The sequence below is a fragment of the Aotus nancymaae genome, unplaced genomic scaffold, assembly GCF_030222135.1.
Source record: "Aotus nancymaae isolate 86718 unplaced genomic scaffold, 86718_ANA_hifiasm-v0.15.2.pri h1tg000033l, whole genome shotgun sequence".
NCBI classification, from domain to species: Eukaryota; Metazoa; Chordata; class Mammalia; order Primates; family Aotidae; genus Aotus; species Aotus nancymaae.
Genome location: NW_026988447.1, coordinates 51,940,431 through 51,964,593, shown reverse-complemented (window position 1 = coordinate 51,964,593; position 24,163 = coordinate 51,940,431). Strand labels below are relative to the sequence as shown.

General features: G+C 36.9%; 1 protein-coding gene across 23 annotated transcripts in view; it reads right to left on the bottom strand.

The window, feature by feature from the left end:
• Nucleotides 1-24,163, bottom strand: part of CAMK2D (calcium/calmodulin dependent protein kinase II delta) — a 317,145-nt gene that overhangs the window by 95,655 nt on the left and 197,327 nt on the right. For 14 of the 23 annotated variants that reach the window (XM_012473885.3, XM_012473894.3, XM_012473893.3 and 11 more), the window contains exons 5-6: nt 4,305-4,370; nt 910-982 (exon numbers count right to left, since the gene is read on the bottom strand). In XM_012473885.3, the coding sequence (XP_012329308.1) occupies nt 910-982; nt 4,305-4,370 (139 nt within the window). The remainder of the gene's footprint in view (nt 1-909; nt 983-4,304; nt 4,371-24,163) is intronic. The other 9 variants (XM_012473886.3, XM_021674775.2, XM_012473910.3 and 6 more) reach the window with 1 other exon arrangement.

Sequence of the window (24,163 nt, the reverse complement as noted above, 5' to 3'; positions counted from 1 at the left end):
TTAGTTCCAAGCTTACACTCACTGTCTGTATACCCTCAGAGAGACTGGGTTAAAGTGCAGAGCTAGCAGACAACTGGGGTTGTATTGTACCACCTTCAGTCATGTAAACATATTGCTCAAGTAGAGTGACTACTACCTCAGAACAATCAGATCTTGCCAGATGTGAGCCAGAATGTGGATCCATTTGTTCTAGAAAAATCCATTTTGAAAATATTTCATGTCATTCAGGAGCTCATTTCCTGGTTACAAATTCTTCCAGGAAATAAACTGGAACACAAAAATAATGTGTATAGCTCTTGTGTTCTGCCTCCACCCCATCACATAAACTGTTTCCCTTTTCTCTCCCATTTTTCCAATATTGTTCTAAAAGCTGTCACATTAACAGCCACAGTACCATTAAGGTTAAATTAAGATACCTAATGAATTTTTGATAAATCATTAACTTCTTGTGCTTTAATTTAGCTGGCAATTATTATCTCTTGCCTAAGGGTTCATCAGACTCAAATGGAGCAATGCGTAACCAGTTGTTCTGCTACAGCAACCCATGGTCTCAGAACAGAAGTGGTGTTTAAATCTACAGGCGGACATACATCACAGGCCAAGTTTATCTCCAGGAAAATGCTGGGCAATTCAAGAAAGCCTGCCCCCAAACCCCTTTTGGTAGTTTACTGCTTGGAAAATTAACAGGTTGTATTCTTTAGTATTCTTCCCTTTTTGCTATGATGTATATTTAGCCTGTAGATGAGCAAACTGGAAGAGGCATCATGCATTATCATTTTCATCATTTACTCATTTTAGAAAAAAGTTGGGAAAGGCAAGGGAACCATTTTAAATACCCACCCTCTGCCCTTTCCCCAGAAAAAAAAATAAAACTGCTTTGATTCAGATTTATTGACTCCATATACTGACCTTCAGGTCCCTGTGAACTATGCCATTTAGGTGACAATGATTTACACTTTCTAGAATCTGCTGTATACAATGACTGCAAAGATACAAGGGCAGAATGGAAGGGAGAACATTTTAAAGGCACATAATCACATTGAATATGAAATAAAATGAAAGTCCCAATGAAACAAACAAACAAACAAAAATTATATTTCTTCTTTTTTTTTAGCTTTACATGGGAATCGAATAATGCTGAATAAAGCTAATTTTGGTTCTAACAAAAATGACATCCAACATAGAATTTGTGACATGTTCAGATAAAACAATTTGAGCTGTGTTGTTTTCATTGTAAGTATACAAATTAAGTCATATGTATAAGAAGGTAAAATTTCCATATTCAGAAAGAAAAGTTTATAAAGAATTCCCATAATGTTCTGGGAAAATTCTTCAGAGATATAAAATTTCCAGGTATTTCTTATACACATCTAAACTGTTTAAAATCTGAGGTCACAATTAAACAGGTGTTGAAACAAGAGGGTAAACACAGATGAAGTGGCAGGTGAAACAAGGGTCAAAAAAAATGGAGGGACACATTTACCATTTCGCCTTAGAAGCGTTGCTTTTTGTAAAGTACATAACAGGAAAACGAATGCAAGTCTCCAACAATAAAGGGAGAATTTAAAGTAAACCCATAAATAAAATAAACCCCTTTTTATTATAAGATTACTTTGAGGAAGAGCTAGGGAGCTTTCAAAGAATAAATAAATACAAATTTAAAATCCCCTGGAGCGCTGGTAATTGTTAACACTTTTTCATACACTTCAGTGAAGAAAACACTTCATACACTTCAGTGAAGAAAAACTTTTCTTTTTGCTTAATACTATATCGAAATGCACATTTTATGGTATTCTTATTAAAGGTTCACTGATGTCAAACGGACAGCTAATTAGAGAGGAGAAATCATTTTTTGGCACCTATAAGGCCCCATGAGCTGTCATCTGACATATAATAACGTAGAACATATCACACTGATGAATTTTGTATAAGTTCACTGTGCAATTCAAATGCAAGTATGATGTCCTGAACTACATTTATTCATTGAAAGATGAAGCAAACAATTTAGTAAGAACATTTTCAACCGTTTAATGTATAAAATAATATTATTCTAAAGAAAGATTTTGAATTTAAAAAACAATCACCATCTGATTTATTACAATGTAAATATTTTAAAAATGGATTATGATAATGATTTTTCTAGCTCACTTATTAACAATACCACTAAAAGGATCTCATATTCACTGCTGTTGACTACATTGCTTATTTGAGTATTGGCCATTATTTTTAAACCATAGGAATCTTTTTTCTTTTACAATAATATTCACTTTCCACTACTCTTTAGGAGTATTTCTCTTACGGTTCTCAAACAACAATCATAAATTATTAAATATTGGGAATAACAGAAGATAAAGAAGTAAACAATAATACATATTCAATGAACTTCACCATTTTTTACTAGTGGGAATGGATTCAATTCTTAAGTTCTTGAGAACTAGTAAAAAAAGTTTTACAATTTTTTTGACTAATCAAATAGCCTCTTTTGAGAGAGGGTCTCACTCTGCGGCCCAGGCTGGACTGCAGTGGCATGATCTCTGCAGCCTCCACTCCCAGGTTAAACTGATTCTCCAGCCTCAGCCTCCCAAGGACTACAGGTGTGTGCTGCCACACCCAGATGAGTTTTGTATTTTTAGTAGAAATGGGGTTTCACCATGTTGCCCAGGCTGGTCTCAAATCCTCCCACCTTGGCCTCCCAAGGTTCTGAGATTAGAGGAGTGGGCTACCACATCTGGTGGAGAAATAGCCTCTTTATGCTTCTAGTTAAAAGGGAACGTTTCTTCTCTTTTATTTTGTCTGAGACCTATCCTAAAAAATATCTTAGGGCTCTTTAGCACTAAAAATAGTCTCTATTTTAATTTCATCCTGCATTTTTCAAACCAAGTAACAGCCTGCTTAACATAACTTCAAAAGGAAAAATAAATGAAATACCCTAGTTTAGTACCTTGATTAAAAGTATTACTGTTTCTTGGCGAATGGCCAAATACCTAATTCCAAGGCTTCCCTGAGGCCCCTTTCAGGACCCTAATGTGAGGATTTGGGGTAAACTGAGCAAGTGATGATTCACTCATCATAGTATAAATTACACAGACTTTTCTACTTGACTTTGGCCATAAAGATTCCATTAAAAAATTAGAACGTAGTCATGTACAGATAGATTCACAAAATGGCATAAACAGTGCATTAAACCAAGAAGAAAAATTAGAAACTTAGAAGTGTGCCTCTGAGTGCAAGGAGGGGCTGGAAACCTCAATATCAGCTGAACATCTGTTGAGGATCAGTCTACAATGCGATTATCAAGCCTTGGGAATCTCTGATGACGTTGGAGAGTGGGGGCAGAGTCAATAACTGAATTTTCCTAACATCTCATTTACATTGCTTAATAATGAGCCAATCACTCTTGATCACTTTTAAAAATAAATGACAGTTACAGAATATATGTAAGTACACAGGAAAATTAACACCATGCAGTCTAAGTAATAGCTAAGCAAGTGATTTAATGTTACTCCACTCCAAAAACATTGCCTTGGGTAGCCTAGGAAGTTTCAAATTAGACAAAAATCGTAGCCCACTTTTTAACTTTCGTAAAGATTTTGTCAATGAACAAGATGGAAAAATTACTCTTGAACTCTCTTAAATACCTGAATAAATATTTTTCACTCAGAGGTCTAAGGGTTTTAATAAAATTTCCAGAGTTAACTAGCTAATAATAGTTCCTTAAAGAGACCACTGAGACTTTTGTCAGTCTGTTTCTGTGTTCTGTCTTCTGACTAGATATTCATTATTCAGTAGAACTTTCTGTGATGATAAAAATGTTCTATATCTGGTCTGGCCAATTTGTAGCTGATAGACAATTGTGGGTACTAAGCAGTTGGCTACACCAATCACGTGATTAGATCAACTGAGAAATAAATTTTTAATTTCATTTAATCTTAATTAATTGAAATTGCAATAGCCACATGTGACTACTGGCTACCACTGGGCAATCTAGAATCTACATAGGGATTAAATAATTTCAATCTTTGATCTCTGATCTTTACTAAAACTATATTGCTTTAGCAGAAGTCATTCCGATTAAGTGGGGTGTTTTGGTTTGTTTTTTCTTCTTGTTTTTAATAATACGTTATCTAACTGTAGATGCTAGATAAAAATATAGACCAGATTCATAGAGGGTTTTTTTCCCTAAGAATCATCCAGAAGACCCTTAAAACATTTGCTTGTACAAACATGCATTTGTAAAGAAATACGCTGAAAAAAATATTATTTGAATGTTGAGTCTTGTATCTTGCCCAGGGCAAGTCACTTACCTGGCGTCGGCTTCACTGTAGTATTCCCTCGCCACTATGTCTTCAAACAGTTCACCTCCAGTAACTCTGGGGAGATAGAAAAGATAATCACATTTAAAAGGAAGAAAAAAGATAAGCATCAACAGATCTGCAAATGTGTTCATATAGATTTTTTTCTTAGATTATTTAACAAATTATCAATGAGACAGTGTTCATAAGTCAAATCTATATTACACTAAACATTTAAATCTTTTCTATTTGTCTATCATTAGACACGAGGTCAATTTTCTGTATGCTATAAATATATTCAGCAATATCTTTTACAGAAAATGGTTTTCATAAGTTTTCATTTCAATTCTTCAAATGTTAATTGATATCCGACAAAATTTTGGCACAGTTTAGAAACAGTTTCTGAACTAAAGGAGATGATACACATCATGGCCATGAGTATGAGTTTGCAGGCTGCATCTTTCTGTGTAACCTTTTGCTATTTTTGCATGTGTGCATCCTTAAACATACTGTTTTTTCCCCTTGAAAACACACACATAAAAATAAATACTTTTCCTACAAAAGTGGGATCACACACTATATGTAAATAACTAAGCTAATGGTATTTTTCATTTTACATTAAATTATGGCACCATGTTATATCAGAAGCATTTTCCCCTAATTTAACGTAATATGGCAATCAACAGATATATGCATGTGTGTACATATAGGCGTGCACACACGTATGTGCATATTAGAGGGTATTTCTACAAGAGAAATTCTTACAAGTAAAATTACTGGGTAAAAGAGTGCCCACATTTAAAGTTTGGTCGAGCGGACAAGGCAGGTCATCCAAAATGGCTGCACCCCCAACGTTGTGAAAGTGCCCACAGGCCCAAATTATTACAATAATAGTTACTATTAATAAATAAAAACACCATTCCAATTGTGGAAAATTCATGTTAATACGAATTTCTTGGTTATTAGTGAGGTAGACCATTTTCTCATTTATCAACCATTTCTTCTTCTGCTATGATCTGACTTGATTTTAAAAGGACATTTCATCCTTGGGGTTCAACCTTATAAGAACTAAGATTTGCTGAGTTTTTAGAATAAACCACACAGTGTACTAAGAATTATATTAACTCATGAATCCCCACAATTGCCCTGTGAGCAATTGCCCTCCCAGTTTATTGATGAGAAAATGGAGGTCCAGAGAAGTTAAGTAACTTTCCCAACATCACACAGCCTTTAGTGACACAGGCAGGCCATCCACTCCACAGCTCGTGCTCTCAACCACTCCACAGTGCAGACTTTCCAGTAATGACATTGCCAGTCTTTCTAGTTTAGAAGCCATGAGTCATTTGGAAAAGCATCAAGTAGAGGCATAGAGCTTCATGTATAAACACTATAGAGTGAGATAAAAGGATGCTAAATTAGTTTTTCTTTTTGTTCACTTGTTTGCTCTTTTGCTTTATTAACTTTGGAAACATCATCAAAGATCGTTATGTTTTAGAGACAGCCAGTTAGTATTCACTTCCTTATTCTCCTTTCCAAAGGAAAAGATGGGATACTAAAAATTGTAAATATGTCTGAACAGTTATGCAACTTCTGCCCCTCTTAACTGCATTCTGGATATTTCAAAGTACTTTAATGTGAGTCATTATTTCCAGTTCCATTATTTTTACATATAAAATGTTTACCTAAAGTTATCATATAAAGCTTCATATAGGCATGTTCTGAAAATCATGGTTACATGTACATAATTCCATTTAGTAACATAGTTATCTCTCCAACTAGAATCTATAATAATAAGGCAATCACACAATGTGCCTTACATAAATTACAATGCAAATTAATTAGACAAAAACACTTTCAACAAATCTATTGTCTGTATAGCGATGACAACAATTTTGTGAGATTTCTTCCTTTGAATGTGACTAATGTATTATAGATATATACTCATATTTATCCTTGTTTTTGACCATAAGTACCTAGAAAATCTGCATACATTACAGACAATTTTGGATTATTAAAATGTTTAATAAACATTGATTAAAGTCTATTGACATTAACAAACTTGCTGCTATTTATAGGCTCCTTAAACATATTATTTGCTGTATGAGAAATACCAGATTTTGGATCACTGGGCTCTTGACTTCCTGATCTTTGTTACGTTAGCATCCAACCTAGCATTAATACGTATTTGCTTAATTACTGACTCTTGAAGTAATGATTAAATAAATTAACCCAGTTAGAAAATCATGCTATCTATTTCATTTACTGTAAGTCTGGACTTTATATGAGCTTAAAAAAAAATCATATACATATCCAAGTTTAGCTATCCATGGCAATAGGTTTTACTTTCTAAGGGGTTCATATTTAAAGGAGAATACTGAAAAGTCAGGAAGAGCAGCATTCTGGTAGTTTTTAATGAATTATAATAGCTTTAAACAAATTTGAGGGATGTAGAGTTTTATGCCAAGTTTTGGGTTATGTAGTTAAGTGTGTCTGACAACATTCTCTCTCCTCTTCTAGCATTCATTCTTCCCATTATTTAAAAACATCTTTACACAAATGAAATCATTTCTTCTATATGTATGATAAATGTCTGAAAAGAAAAAAAATGGCAATTATAATAAAATTCAATGTCGTGAAGAGAAGCTACTGAATTTTCTAACTTTAACATATTTCTATACTCACATTATTGTTTAACAGAACACAAAATTAAGCCATAGTTACTACATATTTTTGAAAATCTTTAGTGTGTCATGTGAAATTTCATATAATGTCCAAATTAACTCAGTCTCACGAATAAAGTGTTAGATTAATTAATTAATTAGAGATTTTGTGAACAAATTGATGTCAGAGTTCTATGATATGAAACGTATCAATTAATAATCTGAAGCATTAATTACCATTTATAAATCTCAAGAACATTAGGAAAAAGAAAAGAAAACTCTAGAACATGAAAAGATGAGACTACATATTAGAAAGGTTTGTGCTGTTGTTGTTATTTATAGTGATGCTGATTCACACTGTTAACCTGTATAATGAATTGTTCTTTTGTTTCTAGTGTACAATTTGTAACTTACATCAGAAACGTTCAAAAGTAGTTTCATTAACAATATAACATTTGTAAAATTTCATCAGTAATATACCTTTGTCCACGAGGCTGAGCAGCAAGTAGAGTTGGCTTTAAAAAATAAAATGGTGCCACATTAACCCAAGAAATAGCACTGACTTGGAGATTAAAAGCAGTGCTCAAGGTGGTGGGGGAAAGCCAGGAACTTCAGGTTGGAGCTGATGGAAAACAGGAACCAAGAGTGGCACCTAGCTAATGCACAAGGAGGAAGCGATCTTGCTAAGGTAGGACTGGGACTCCCTCCTGGAAAAGGAGAAATTTAACCTGGGAAATGAATTTAAAGTTGAAGAACAAACCTAGTGAGATGAGATAACTAGACCTGAAATCCAAGCCTCTGAGCAGAGGTAACAGAGGTTCATCAAGCAGTTAAGCAAAGAATCACTACCATCAGATTTTTGTTTGTTTGTCAAAAAACATATCTTGTGCCGCCTTGAATTTAAGCAATTTGTATGTCTTCATTTAGTGATGAAGGCAGAAGTTGTAATTCTGACACATTCATCTGTGTCACCTGCATGGTCATCCAACATACTGTCTTTCACTTGTTGAACAAACAATAACAATAACAACAAATATTCCTTGGGTGCTTACTATGTGTGCAACTACCTGAATATTTGTGCCTCCTTCCCAATTAATAAGTTAAAATCCAAACCCCCAAAGTGCTGATATTAGGAGGTCAGGCCTGTGGGAAGTAATTGGGTCATGAGGGTGGAGCCCTTATTTGGCGCCCTTATCAAAGCGACTCCAGAGAGCTCTCTCCTCTCTTTCCTCCATGTAGAGATACAAGGAAAAGTCAGTAGCTTGCAATCCAGGAAACAGCCCTCACCAGAACCAGACCATGCTGGCACGCTGTTCTCAGACTTCCAGCCTTCAGGACTGTGAGAAATATACGTCTGTTTTTCAAGCCACTCAGGCTATGGTATTCTGTTAAGCAGCCCGAAAAGACTAAGAAAATGTGCCAAGACCAAGTGCTTGCTGTTCGAAGTGCTCTGTAGGTGGTAACACAGCAACCCTATGAAGTAGATACTAGTGCTCTTTCTGTTTTACAGACAAGGAAACCAAAGTAACGGAGATTAAGGACATTTCCCAAGAACATGCACAAGAGAAAGGAAAAAAACCTAGTTTTTTTTGTTGTCTATGCTGCTCTACTAGCTTGCCCTTTGGACACAATTTGGGAGCAGAGAAGGGTAAGACAAGGGGCTTGGAATAGCTCAAAGGATCATGCAAAAAGACTGGGAAGAATACAGACATAAGGAATTCCCACTTAGATGGTCTTTAATCATTGATTAAAGTCAGACAGTTTGACTACTGGTGAGGGTAGGAGAGTAGTCACTGGTCAGTGTGAAGCTGATCAAGGCTCATTAGTAGGAGTGTTACTGGCTGTCTCAGCTGGATGATTCTGCGTTATGAGTGCGAAGTTGTCCCGTATATGGCAAGACTGTTAGCACCAGGCCCTGTTCTAGGTGCGGCAGCACTACCTTGTCAATGTGCCAACCAGTGTGCCAACTCCATTCATTCCTAATTACCCCAGGGGCTCCCTAAGGACCTCTGAAGAGAACCACAGGTCTAAATGAACAAAGTCAGTGGGGATACAATGAAAAATGTAGGTCTCCTCAGCACCATGTTCTAAGATATAAAGTAAATCAAGCCAGCCACTGGTGTAAGGGTCTGTCAGGCTGAACACATGAATGATGATGGAACATTGTGTCTTCAGCACCTTACACAGTGCTGGCACACAGAAAGAGCTTAATAAATGTTTTCTGAGGGGATAAATTATTACATAAATAAATGAGCAAATGAAACTATAAGCATCCATTCACGATTTTCTGGTTTGACCTGTATTTGAGCTAGTACCTGAGAGTAAAGAGGCCTAACCACATTTTATATTATGTATCTACTGATCTCTAACTAACTCTTGCTGATTATATCTCCAAAACAGAACTTGAATCAAGAGTTCTATCTCCACTACAATGTCACCAGCCTGTCTCTGCTATCACTCACATGTACCACTGCAATAACCCCAATGGGTCCCATTTTCTATCTTGCCCCCTGTTGTCAGCTCTCCACACAATAGCTTTAAGTGTACATCCAATTTTGTCAAATGCCTGCATGAAGCTCTTAAACAGCTGTACACTGATTTTTTCTGGCCAACTCCTGACATAACCTTCATGTCTCTACTTAATTTGGACCCCACCCATCTCCCAATTGAGGCCCCTCTCTGTCTTGCTCTACTTGTGATGGCCTTCCTCCAGTTCCTCAAGCATAGCAAGCTCCTTCCTGCCCCAGATCTGTCTTCCAGGAGTTCCCAAGAACATTCACGGAGAAGCAGAATGTCAAATTTGGAAGTAAGTGGTCTTTCTGCAGTGTCTGTGAGGTGAGAGTCACTTACAGTACCCTTTCTATGTCCTTATGGAAATCTTAATATTGAATTCAGGACTGTGCAGGCTGTGTTTTGGAGACTAGCTCTTATGTTTCATCATAGTACTTATCGTTTTGATTTGAGCCTTGTTTACTGAGTCAGATTACCTCTTCAGAACCGTATAATTTGTAATTGCATAGTTTTGTACCAGTCCTACCTTTAGCTCCCCAAAATCCAACTTGGCACATACATGTATCTTATGAACATAGATGAGTTGGTATAATAATGCATTCAACTCTTTGGAAGACACAACAGCTAATACCAGAGTACCTGTACAGATATAAAACAAATTTTAAAAATAGAAAAACACTGATAATCCACTCAGGTAGACTAGTGAGTGTTCTGTTGGGACATTAGGCTTCTCTGCCAAGCATGACATTTGGTTCCTGAGATATACAGTCCTTGGAGTTGAACCTGGGCCTGGACCTAAAGATGCAAGACCTTCTTTTGGAGGTGAGGAATCTGGCTGAAGAGAGTTGGTTACACATCAGACCCAGAGTTGGGCAACAATAATCTCCCATTAAAGTAGTGAGACAAAAGGAGAAATAACACACTCAGGTAACTCACAATGTAGTTAAACCATATATACAAAAATTCAGTTTTCATAATCACCATTTAACTTTCTGCTTCATCTATCCAAGCTAACTGAATAACAAAGTCACTTATTTATTTGTTTAGAGAAGGAGTCTAGCTCTGTTGCCCAGGCTGGAGTGCAATGGCATGATCTCCACTTACCACAACCTCTGTCTCCTGGGTTCAAGCGATTCTCCTGCCTCAGCCTCCAGAGTAGCTGGGATTACAGGTTTGTGCCACCACACCTGGCTAATTTTTTGTATTTTTAGTAGAGACAGGGTTTCACTATGTTGGCCAGGCTGGTCTTGAACTTCTAACCTTGTGATCCGCCTGTCTCAGCCTCCCAAAGTGCTAGGATTACAAGCGTGAGCCACCGCGGCTGGCCCTAAGTCACATTTTTAAAAGTTAATTTTCACATATGTATAGTAAGTGTTTTAATTACTAAAGTCACTAATCTTTACTTGGCTCCAATATTTTCAGTAATTTGCTATCAATAATTTTTATTATGGCTGCAATATTTTTAGTAATTTGCTATCCTTAAATACAGTTAGGCCTCTGTATATGAGGATTCCACATTGGCAGATTCAACCAACTAAGGATAAAAAATATGGTATTTAAAAATAAACAAATATCAATAAAAATATTAAAAAAAAGTATACAGGAAAATGTGCCTAGGTTATAGGCAAATACAGTATTAAGCCATTTTATATCAAGGACTTCAGCATCTGCAGATTTTGTTATCTGAGAGGGGTCCTGGAATCAACCCTCTGTAGATAGTGAGGAACAACTGCAATGTATACACACACACACACGAACACACACACACTGTTATATGTATATGTGTATGTAATTTCACTTATAAAATATTGATTTTGCTGGGTGTGGTGGCCCATGCCTATACCCCCTGCACTTTGGGAGGTTGAGATGGGAGAATTGCTTAAGCCCAGGAGTTCAAGACCAGCCTAGGTAACATAGTGAGGGCCTGCCAGGTGGGGTGGTGTGAACCTGTAGTTCCAGGTACACAGGAAGCTGAAGTGGGAGGATTGCTTGAGGCTGGGAGGTTGAGGCTGCAGAGAGCCATGATCATGCCACTGCACTCCAGCCTAGCTGACAGACTGAGACAGGGTCCCAAAAATAAATAAATAATAAAATCAAATATTTATTTATAGAGGTGAATGGAAGATTTCTAACATATTGGACATTTCAAAAGATATCTGACCTATATACTCTACTGTGCATTAAAAAAGAAAGAAATCACGTCACTGTATATGGTTTTACAAACACCACAGATATTCTAAAGAGTAACAGTAATAATTACAAAATATAGTTTTAAAAGAGTAGAGAAGTCCATCTAATTAGAAACAATTTGAGAACACAGAGGAATTCTGTATTAGCTATTGAAATTCAGTAAGCCTATTGGAAGTCTTGCTGCATAAAAGATAAATTAAAATCTCTATACCTATACTATCTCTTGTCATTCACTAGACTAAGCTTCAAACAATATAATATAGACATGACTATTTATCTATATGTTAAAATCATTGTCATTTAAAAATCCCTTGTAATATCACATTTTTTGCTCATATTTTGTTATTTATTATGTTTGGGTAACTCTTAGAGAAAAATGATAATCACTTTAAAAAATATCTGTCACTGGCCCACTGATGAATGTTACTGAGTATCATCACCTGATAAGCTACATATTATTAATGCCACATGTACATTTCAGGCTTTCCAGGGTTAGGATGAACCTTCCTGTTCAGGTAAGTTTTCACTGTTAATGCCAAGGCAACTGCCTTTGACTGAAAATATCGCCACAGTTAAATTTTTTTTCACATGCTAATTGGGATGAAACAGTTTCTGTATATCAGTAACTCACCTCAAAGTTAGCTTTGATCATCAGAAAAATGATCCTTTGTTTAGCCACAAAATTTGTAGATCATGTTATGAAAGCAGGAAAGCTACTGTACAAAATGTGTACATTTATCACCCAAAGTTCAGATTCTAACATATTTCTAATCACCAATACTTCAGAAAGAATCCCCAAATAGAGGTGACAGATTACTGAAGCTGCTGATTTGTTGATACACCACTATAAGACAACAGGTTTTCTAGGTCTGGGACATTCTACAATTTATCGGTCTTCAACACTCAGAAGACCAACAGATCCTCTGCTGGAGAGGATATACTGCTACTGTTTATCCCTGTGAGTGTGCAGATGTTTACAAAGGAAGGGCTAAATCTACAGGTAGCTGCAAGCTCTTGAAATGGTCCTTCTTGTTTTGAGGATACCAGGACATCCCCTACCAAGTTCTCCAGTGGACTCATTTGTTTGCATAGCAATTTTTTTTCCTGATAACACAAATAACTTCACGGAGAGTTAAGCTTGGTCAGTGTCATATACTAATTCTACAAATATTACTCAACTATATTCCTAATATGTGTGAGCTTTGCCCATCCTAATGGACAGGAATATGAAGAATCAAGTGTAAGTTCTATCATCAAGCATCTAGTCTAGTGGAGAAAACAGAAACATAAATAAAATATTATGTTCCTGTGGAACATGCTTTAACTAAAGCATAGGTCTATTTTTAAAGCCATAATCTTTAAGAGCTAGCAAATCCTAGACTCGGGAATCATCCCATTGACAGAGGAAATATGTATACCTGTAAGTAAAAAAGTTTCACCCAATACTCACCTTTTTGGCATGATGAAAGGAAGAATTAGCACAAATGGGACATATGTGGACTCTATCTGTGTAAACTCACTGATGAATACACAGTAACATCCACACTAGAGCGTTACACCAATTGGTGCCCCATGCCAGCCAGGAGGGCTGGGAGTCCTGTTGCATCTTGTCATTTATTGCAGCTTATGAAGAATTCTTGCTATTTCCCCTATTTCCTGTGCTTCCTAGAGGGCTCCACACCACTACTATATAGATTCAGGAAGTTACTCTGTACAAAAGAAAAGCAAAAAATGAAGAGGAAATAATAGTCTCAAAAAGACTAAGAGTAAGAGAGGAGAGAATAATGAATCTTTCTGTGGGTCAGAGAAACTTTCACAGAGGAGGTGCTATCCAAGGAGGACCTTACATAAATGACAGAAATGAGGAAGAGTTGGTCAGGAAGAATGTGGGATACGAGCACCTAGGAAGAAACAGGAGTTCAACTGGAAAGAGGAGTGAGAAAAGGAGCGAAAGAGTTGGAAACAGCAATCTCAATCTCCCCTTATTTGTTCTCTAACTTTCCTCTCACCTCTCACAACATTCAGGATATATTTTATTACTACAGGGACTTACAAGCCAGGCGTGGTGGCTCAGGCTTGTAATCTCAGCATTTTGGGAGGCCAAGGCAGGAGAATTACTTGAGTCCAGGAATTCAAGACCAACCTGGGCAACATAGTGAGACCCCCTATCTATAAAACATTAAAATATTAGCTGGATGTGCCTGAGCATGCCAGTAGTCTGAGCTACTCAAGAGGCTTAGGCATAAGGACTGCTTGAGCCCAGAGGGTAGAGGCTGCAGTGAGCTATGATAATGCCACTGTACTCTAGCCTGGGATATAGTGCTAGATCCTGTCTCTTAAATACAAACAAGAAGGCTTACAAACGCTACCTTCTCCCAAATGTGCTCAACATTCTTTTTGGTATATGCTAGTGATTGTGCTTTTACAATGAAAACTAGTAGCTCATTTCTAGTTACATAACATTTTCCCATTTATCTGAATAAAGGCTTAAGTCAATCTAGACTTTTTAAAAAAGATAATGCCAGATTAATCTCCACACAGGCTTAACAGAAACAATGCTTTCTGAAGGGATGTCTAAGATAGTAATATCATTTTATAAAAATGTCAAGAGTTATTACCGGTTTTATTCCCAATCTTTTGATTTTGTCAATAGCTAAGAAGTGACTTAGTAACTGTTGCTGGGTTTAATAGTCATTCTCACAAGTTCTTCATGCTTCGGTTTGAGTGTTGTGTTGCCATGTACTGCACATATCATCAGACAACAGACTTTTATCTTTAATGGCATTTTAGTTGGGTCTCTGGAATATTATTGAATGGTTTATTGAATGTATGCATGCATACACATGTACACACAAGCATACACACCCACTTAGGAAGCGTAAAAAAATAAGCTTGATTTGCTCTAGTAATTTTAGCTGACTCCTTACTGGATATAAAATGTTCAATGAATTAAAAAAATAAGCATCATAGTAAAGCTGCATTATTTGATTTAATTTGAAAAGAAAGGACTAGTCTGAAGAGCCACATTTCCAAATTATGGAATACTTTTCTAAGGAAATGAAAATATATATCTTTTAAGTAAACGGTGGTAACGTCTTATTTGACTCTTTTACAAATTAGAAATTCTGCCAGAGCTCCATTAAGAAACAGCTAAGCAGAGGCATGCTACATGCAAATTATTGTGTTAAGTAATTATCTGAAATCTTATTTATGCTCACTTTCTTAGCACATTGCCTATTTAGAATAAAGAGATTGAACTACGTCTAGATCATTCAAATTATTGTTAATTTAAAAATTATTCACTTATTCATGTATTTGTGTGTTACTTATACTACATTATCTTCTTAAAGAGATTTGAGACAACTTATCTGTCAAATTATCTAAATTATCAAATTTCCCCATGTGATCTCTAGGGGCATGCTTTTGTTTTTTTTCAGGATAATATATGAAAGAAGAAGCAACAGATTTATACTTAACTGCTGCCTACAAAGACCTATACAACCTTACATTGCTTCCATTTTTAATAATTGTGACAGTTCAGTAAGACAAATGTGCTTGATTTTAATAATCGGTTGTTGATTGAATAAAAAATATTTGTTGCTTAATTATGTGCAAGTATTAGGTAACTAATTTACTGAAACTTGGTTTAACAGTTTGGTTCAATAAATTATTTTTTAAAAAACAGATTATTAGGTCCATTTGTATATACGGCTTTATTTAATTCCTGCAAAATTACAAATTCTTTTTTCTCACTTAGTAGTAGCTTTGTCACTATTCAACAATATGACTAGATGATCTTTAGTCATGTACTTAAAAATAAAATGCATTATGGTTGGGTACAGTGGCTCACACCTGTAATTCCAGCTCTTTGGGAGGCCAAGGTGGGCAGATCACCAGCAGTCAGGAGTTTGAGACCAGCCTGGCCAACATGATGAAACCCTGTCTCTACTAAAAATACAAAAATTAGCTGGGCATGGTAGTGGGTGCCCGTAATCTCCACTGCTTGGGAGGCTGAGGCAGGAGAATTGCTTGAACCTGTGAGGTAGAGGTTGCAGCGAGCTGAGATCACATCATTGCACTCCAGTCTTGGTGACAAGAGCAAAACTCCATCTCAAAATAAAATAAAATAAAACGAAATGCATTCTTACACACATAATAAACACAATATTTGTAGGCATCATTGCTGACAAATGTTAAGTTACTACAATGCAAACCAGGCTGCAAACGATGGCAAATGGAAAGCATACAAAAACACTCTGGATCTGGGTACTTAAAGACTAATGTGTGGGATTTCTTTCACTGAGAGCTTTCTTTCACTTTGTCTCTCATAAAATCCTCACTTTGGTTCTTCCTGTATTTTCTTTCTCCTCTCCCTCTGTCTGGTTCTATAGGGTAGGGGGTGCTGCCAAGGTATTGAACATTTTGCTGGATCCTAAGAAGGAAACACAAGGGTGTTTCAGTGTTTTCAACTCTAAGATAGTTGTTTGATGGGTAGTTTGGTGGATGGTGCCATCCCAAAGATTTCTAATGTTGGAAAAGGAAAGGTGATTTTCTTAAAGGTACTTCTTGGGATCTATGGGAGGAGAAGTGATGACACAACACAATTCTTTTTAGTTGATCACCTGGAGACTGTCTATTTACTCACATTATTCAAGTCTGGAGTGTATCTGTACTCAAATATTGTGTTAAGAACAGTACAAATAAACAGCTTCAGCACAGTATCCTATTCCACCCAAATATACTTCATGTCAAGATTTATGTTTCACGTAAGCAAATTTTAATGGTAGGAATATTTAAGGAAAGGGGGAGGGGGAACTTAGTGACAAATATTACAGACTGTGATTAATGTTGAAAGTAGCTAACCCAGAATTTGAAAACTCCTTAGAGAATCTGAAATAGAGACTCTTGATGGAGATAACTAGCTTCTTTTAAACTCTCATTTGTGACTATTAAATATCTACTTTTCCATTTATAAAATGTTTCCTACATAAAGAGTTCTTTATATTGAAGCAATTTTACTAGGTTCATTTGCATACATATACTTAAAGCTCAATTTCAAGGTGTCAGTGACCTCCTTCTTGGAAAGTTAACACTGATAGGCCTAGAATACGTAGTTTCAAGTCCTTACCATGTCATGCATGAACCTTCATAACCTGGAACACACTTACTGAGCTCTGTAGCTTTTTAATTCCTCACCAATTACCTTGAACTTTGGTGAGTTGCATATTTCACCATGCATTTTTAATGCAATTCCTTGTTGGTAATGCCTAGCTAGGCAATCTTGATTTAATTTTCCTTGAGCTTATATATTCCTCAAGAAAGAGTCCATGTTTCCTCCAGAAATACTTCTCCAAAATCCACCCACTGTGCTTTCACAGCATACTGTGTTTGATTTAAATTTCACATCGAGACCATCTGCTTATATACCCATATCCCCTACGAAACCTCAAGATAGGGAAAGGCAAGGACCGTGTCTTACTCATTTTTGGTATCCCTTGAACCTAACATGAGCCTAACATATTGCCTGAGACATATTAGTAGCTCAATCAACATTAGTTGAATTAAACAGTATGTGAAAGGGAAGATGCAATATGAAATTAGCTAAAACAGAGACATGGAACTGTGGATATCTTTTATTATTAACATTTTCCTTTAAAAGGAGGACTTAAAATTCCTATTTTTCCAGTCATTTGAACATTTATTCTTTTAACAACGATATACGAAACGTCTATGTACTAGAGCCTATATTCAACAAGGAATATGACAGTCCCTAAATGTTAAAAAAGCCCAGAAAATACAAAATGCAATAGGACATCACCAGATATACAGATATCCATGTGATACATAAAGAATATTAATTCAAATTTTCAAAGCACAAATGCTTGGCTATTACTACAAATAAGTCAGTTGAAATATCAAATGAAAGCAGTTAAGACAGTTCAAAGAGTCTTCAAAAAAAAAAAAAAACTGAACCACAGGATGTGGTCAATCTCCAATCAGACCACAAATATCTTGCCATGAAGTCACTAGCTGCAGATAAGTCTATGATTAGAAATGTTTTCAGCCAGCACCACAGTGTATTGGTTTGTGAAAGAGAACAGACTAGGTATGAGGTCGGTGATTAGAAGTGAACCTGGGTGGCCATGATCCTATAAATTTACCTATTACAACAAATTAAAGAGGGCTTATTCAAAGGGCTGTACAATACTTTTCTATTTTGGTTGCCAAATGCTTAGAAGAGTTGCTTTTTCACACAGAAGTCACATAAAAGGCCAGACGTGGTGGCTCATGCCTGTAATCCCAGCACTTTGGGAGCCCGAGGCAGCTGGATTACTTGAGGCCAGGAATTCAAGAACATCCTGCCCCACATGGGGAAAGCCTATCTCTACCAAAAATATAAAAATCAGCCAGGTGTGGTGGCACATGCCTGTAATATCAGCTACTCAGGAGGCTGAGGCAGGACAATCGCTTGACCCCAGGAGCCTAAGGTTGCAGTGAGCTGATATCATGCCACTGCACTCCAGCCTGGGGTACATAGCAAGATTCTGTCTCAAATGAAAAAAAAAGGTCACACAAAAAATGAATAATTGAATGCACATGTGCAAGACAAGATGCCATAGATCATGCATGATCTTTGTCACCCAGATGACAGAATCACCTTAATTTGAGGTTTAACTCACTTTTGGAACGTTGAAACATGGAGAAAAGACAGAAAAGTAGGATACATTCCTTTCCCTGGCCTTTTCTGAGCTTAAGAGTCTACTTTCCCACAGAACAGAAGAAAATTTAGCAGAGGCTATTAATGAGTTCAAATGCATTTTTGAAAGATTTTGTGGTGTTATTTGACATTCTAAAATACCAATCAGAATTTCTACATATTTTCATCATTGTAAAATGTTTTACTTTCTATTATTTATTCTGTGAAGTTATTTTTTTTTTCTTTTCAATATTATCTTCAGTTGCCACTAAGAACAGGAGAGTTTCATGCTAAAGAGGGAAGGCTGAAGAGAAGAAAGGTCTCTCTCTTTTTCACTACGGAAAGTAGCAAAAGAGATTGCCTTTTAGTTCTAGTAATACTGGTCCAGTTCAAAGAGCAGGAATCCCCTTCTTTTAAAACCACATATTTTCCTAACACTTTGAATGTTCAATTCTTTGTACATCTGCAATCTATGTGTACAGTTCAGTCATTTTTAAAAGTCCAATTTACCATTTGAAGATGAAATGTAAGTTTTCTCCTCTACTGCTGTCACTCATGCCCAATTCACTGCCACTTTTTCTTTGACTCTTCTAGTATCTGTTTTCCTCCACTTCCATTCTGTCCTCCTATAATCCCTTGCCACACTGCAGCAAGAGAGAGCTTTGTAAAATGAAATCAGATTATTTCATATGTCTAACCTTTAAACCTTTCAACGCCTTCCCAGAGCACACAGCATAATATCTAAATTCCTCTTCCTGGTCAACAAGGCCTTTGAGCTCTGGCCCACACCTATCTCATGTGTAATTTTATGTCCCTGAACCCTAGTCCTTGGGGTGTTTCATGCCACGCTGGCCTTTGTTCTGCTCCTCACTGAAGCCACATTTTCTCAGGGCTGTACTCATTGTTCACACTGAGTGGAATCTCTACTCTTCTCAACATTTAGGTTTCTACTCCTGAAACATCCTAGCAGCCATTCCCAATCACCCTGTAAATTAGCCATCAGCCCCTAGTTACTCACCAAATATCACCCTGTTTTCTTCACAGCACTAGAACTAAAATGATTTTCTGGGTTTATTTACTCATTATCCATCCCCTCCTCCCTCAACTAATGTCAGTTCTGTCTTGTTCATCACTGTATTCCAGGGCTTGGCAGAGTATATGCGTATAGCAGGCATGCAATAAATGTCTACTGATTGAATTAGTTAAAAAATAATCAGATGCGGGAGGCCGAGGCGGGTGGATCACGAGGTCAAGAGATCGAGACCATACTGGTCAACATGGTGAAACCCCGTCTCTACTAATACAAAAAATTAGCTGGGCACGGTGGCGCGTGCCTGTAATCCCAGCTACTCAGGAGGCTGAGGCAGGAGAATTGCCTGAACCCAGGAGGCGGAGATTGCGGTGAGCCGAGATCGCGCCATTGCGCTCCAGCCTGGGTATCAAGAGCGAAACTCCGTCTCAAAAAAAAAAAAAAAAAAAAAAAAAAAAAAGAAAAAAAAAAAAAAAATCAGATGCAATAACATTGCGATCAAACAACCAAAAAGGCAGACCAGAGCCAATGAATGAACATTGTACATGTTCAGATCCCACAAATAACAACTGAGATCTTTTTTCTTTTCTCTTCCTTTCTCTTTCTCTCTTTCTTGATGGAGTCTCACTTTGTCGCCCAGACTGGAGTGTAGTGGTGTGTTCTCGGCTCACTATAACCTCTGCCTCCTGGATTTTCCTTTTCTGTCTTTCTTTTCTCTCTCAGACCCCACACGTAACAACTGAGATCTTTTTTCTTTTCTCTTTCTCCCTCCCTCCCTCTCTCCCTCCCTTCCTTCCTTCCTTTTCTTTCTTTTCTTTCTTTCTTTCCTGATGGAGTCTCATTTTGTCGCCCAGGCTGGAGTGTAGTGGTGAGATACTGGCTCACTGTAACCTCTGCCTCGTGGGTTTTCCTTTTCTCTCTTTCTTTCTGAGTCTCACTTTGTCGCCCAGGCTGGAATGCAGTGGTGCGATCTTGGCTCACTGTAACCTCTGCCTCCTGGGTTCAAGCAATTTTCCTGCCTCAGCCTCCCCAGTAACTGGGATTACAGGCACCCACCACCATGCCTGACTAATGGTTGTATTTTTGGTAGAGACGGGGTTTCACTTTGTTGGCCAGGCTGCTCTCAAACTCCCAACCTCAAGTGATCTGCCTGCTGTGGCCTCCCAAAGTCCAGGGATTACAGGTGTGAGCCACTGCACCTGGTCAACTGAGATCTTTTGATCTGACATCTAGTATCCTGTTATACAGGGGAAAATCTCAGATCCCCATGTAAAATTTTACATTCCTATACTTTATAATTCTTACAAGACTATATAAAACAGTCTATGCTCTTTCAGGTATCTCAAAGCAAATATGGATGAAATTTGAAATTGGTTAAAATGACAAGCTTAGAAGTTAGTCACCTTGTGTTAGAACTATGTCTTCAATACTTAGCTATTTAGCTGTGTGACTCAAGTGTGAAGTGATACTTTATTATAGTCCTAATTTGCATTTTCCTGATGATTAGTTATGTTGAACATTTTTTCATATACCTGTTGGCTATTTGTATGTCTGCTGTTGACAAATGTCTATTCAGATCCTTTGTCCATTTTTTAATCAGGTTATTTGTTTTCTTACTGCTGAGTTGTTTGTTTCTTGTATATTTTGCATATTAACCCATTATCAGATATATGGTTTGCAAATATATTCTTTCACCCTCTAGGCTGTCTCTTCACTCTGTTGATTGTATCACTTCACACTTGATAGAACAACTACTATCAAAAACACAAAAGATAAGTAGTGAGACTGTGGAGAAAAAGGGAACCCTGGTACACTACTAGTGGGAATGTAAATTACTACAGTCATTATGAAAAATGTAACAGCACCTCAATAATTTCAAAAATAGAGCTACCATATAATCCAGTAATTCTGCTACTGGGTATATATTCAAAGGATTTGAAATCAATATGTTGAAGAGATGTCTTCACTTCCATACTCACTGCAGCATTAACAATTGCCAAGAAATCAACCAAAGTGTCCATCAACAGAAGTGTGGATAGAGATAATATGGCATACAAACACAATGGAATACCATTCAGCCTTTAAAATGAAGGGAATCTTGTTATTTGTAACAACATCAATGACCCTAGAGGATACTATGTTAAAAGAAAAACGCCAGGCACAGAAAGATAAATACTGCATGATCTAACCTATAATGTGTAGCATAAAAAAGTCAAACTCAGGTGGGCGCAGTGACTCATGTCTGTAATCCTAGTACTTTGGGAGGCCGAGGCAGGTGGATCACCTGAGGTGAGGAGTTCAAGACCAGCCTGGCCAAAATGGCAAAACTCTGGCTCTACTAAAAAATACAAAAAATTAGCTGGGCGTGGTGGCAGATGCCTAGAATCCTAGCTACTGGGGAGGCTAAGCCAGGAGAATCACTTGAACCTGGGAGGCGAGCTTGCAGTGAGCCAAGATCATGCCACTGTCCTCCAGCCTGGGCGACAGAGCGAGACGCCACCTCGAAAAAAAAAAAAAAAAAAAGAAAGAAAAAGAAAAAGAAAGAAAATGCAAACTCAGAAGCAAAGAGTAAATGGCAGTTACTGGAGGCTAGAGGTTGGAGGGGTTGGGGAGTATTGATAAAAGGACACAAAATTTCAGTTAGGAGAATAAGTTCAAGAGATCTATTGCACATATGTAATACAGTTAGCAATGATATGTTGTATACTTGAAAATTGCTAAATAGTAGATTTTAAATGTTCTCACCATCACACACAAAATTAGTTTGGTGAAGTAATGCATATAAAACAAATGCATTAAATAAATAGCTTGATTTAGCCATTCTACAACGTATACATATACTGAAACACCATTTTATGCACCATAAATATATATAATTTTGTCAGTTGGAAAAATAAAATTTAAAAATTTTTAAAAGAGCACAGTCCTGAACAGACAGAAAATTCCCTACTTATGCATGTAATACATATGCCTATTTCTTTTCCATAACATTTTTATTTTTTGAGATATAATCTCATTCTGTCATCTAGGCTGGAGTGCAGGGGCACAATCTCGGCTCACTGCAACCTCTCCCTTCCAGGTTCAACGATTCTCCTGCTTCAACCTCCTGAGTAGCTGGTATTACAGGCATGCACCACCATGTCTGGCTAATTTTTGTATTTTTAGTAGAGACGGGGTTTTACCATGTTAGTCAGGCTGGTCTCAAACTCCTGACTTCGTGATCCACTCACCTCAGCCTCCCAAAGTGCTGGAATTACAGGCATGAACCACCATGCCCGGTCCTTCTTTTCCATAACTTTACTATTTGAAGTCTAGCTCATAATTCCTACAATTTCAAAATAGCTGATGTAACTTGCTGACATCACCAGGTGCACTTTAAACTCCTCATTGGAAGAATCATCCCTATTGCAAACTTAAAGCTGTACTATTAAGAAATACATAAGTTTCCATCTATTTCTCTCCCTATGAGACACTAAAATATAAAATTATAAAATATAAGGCTATGATATCTCATTCTGCAATCAATTAATTTTAAGATAACATTATCACTCTTTCCATGAAAAGATTTTAAGCAATTATTGCAGTATAAAAAACAAAATAGGCTGGGTGTAGTGGTTCACGCCTGTAATCCCTGCACTTTGGGAGGCTGAGGCAGATGGGTCACCTGAGGTCAGGAGTTCGAGATCAGCCTGGCCAACATGGTGAAACCCTGTCTCTACTAAAAATAAAAAAATTAACCAGGTGTGGTGGTGTGTGTCTGTAGTCCCAGCTACTGGGAGGCTGGGGCAGGAGAATTGCTTGAATCCAGGAGGCAGAGGTTGCAGTGAGTACAGATGGTGCCACTGCACTCCAGCCTGGGTGACACAGCGAGACTATCTAAAATAATAATAATAATAATGATAATAACAATAAAAGCTGTTTGAGGTGACTTATGAGAAGTGATGCTATCAATTAGGTAAAGTGTGTTTATATTTAAAGTGGCACCTATAAGTATAGGGAAGAAATGAATAGAGAATGTGAAGATGAGTACAATCTAGAAATGATGCAATAATAGGCCTTAGATATTCTGAGTAGTGTCTGACATCCACAGAGTTCTCATCAAACTTAGATTGAATTCTTGCTCTACCATTTATGGTTCTTAAGCAAGGTAACTTAAGCAAGCAAGAACTTGCTTAAGAAAGACTCTCTTAAGCAAGTTAACCTCTGTAGCCATCATTTTTTAAATAAAAAGACTAATAGTTGTTTTGTGTTTACATCTAACAAAACTTACAATGTATTCAGCAAAATACTTGGCAGGCATTAAGAGCTCAATAATTTTGTCTATTTTTATTATGATAATGATAGAAAACCTTGGGCTTTTAATGTGTTAACTATTATGTCACCTTTATTTTTGAAGGTAATGCAGTATGAATAGAGATTTGCAACAAAAAATCTATGTATAAAATGGAGAGAATGAATGTGTGAAGAAACGACTTTAAAAGAACACCATACCTTGTTCTACATAAAAATACAGAAAACTTTCAGAGCTTTCACCTGAGATATAATTTATACCAATTATCCTATTAATAGAGACATTGTGACACAGAGAAGACAATACATATAAGATCACATAAATAGGCTACACATTTATAGTAAGCAAATTTATTAAACCTCAATGTTGCAAACTTTCACAATCTTTTGGAGGGTGATGTCGGATTATTGCAATAAGAAGTATACAATGTAAATTCTTGCACTGCCTGGGATCCGTCAACAAGAAAAGTTACAAATGAATATTCATGCTTAA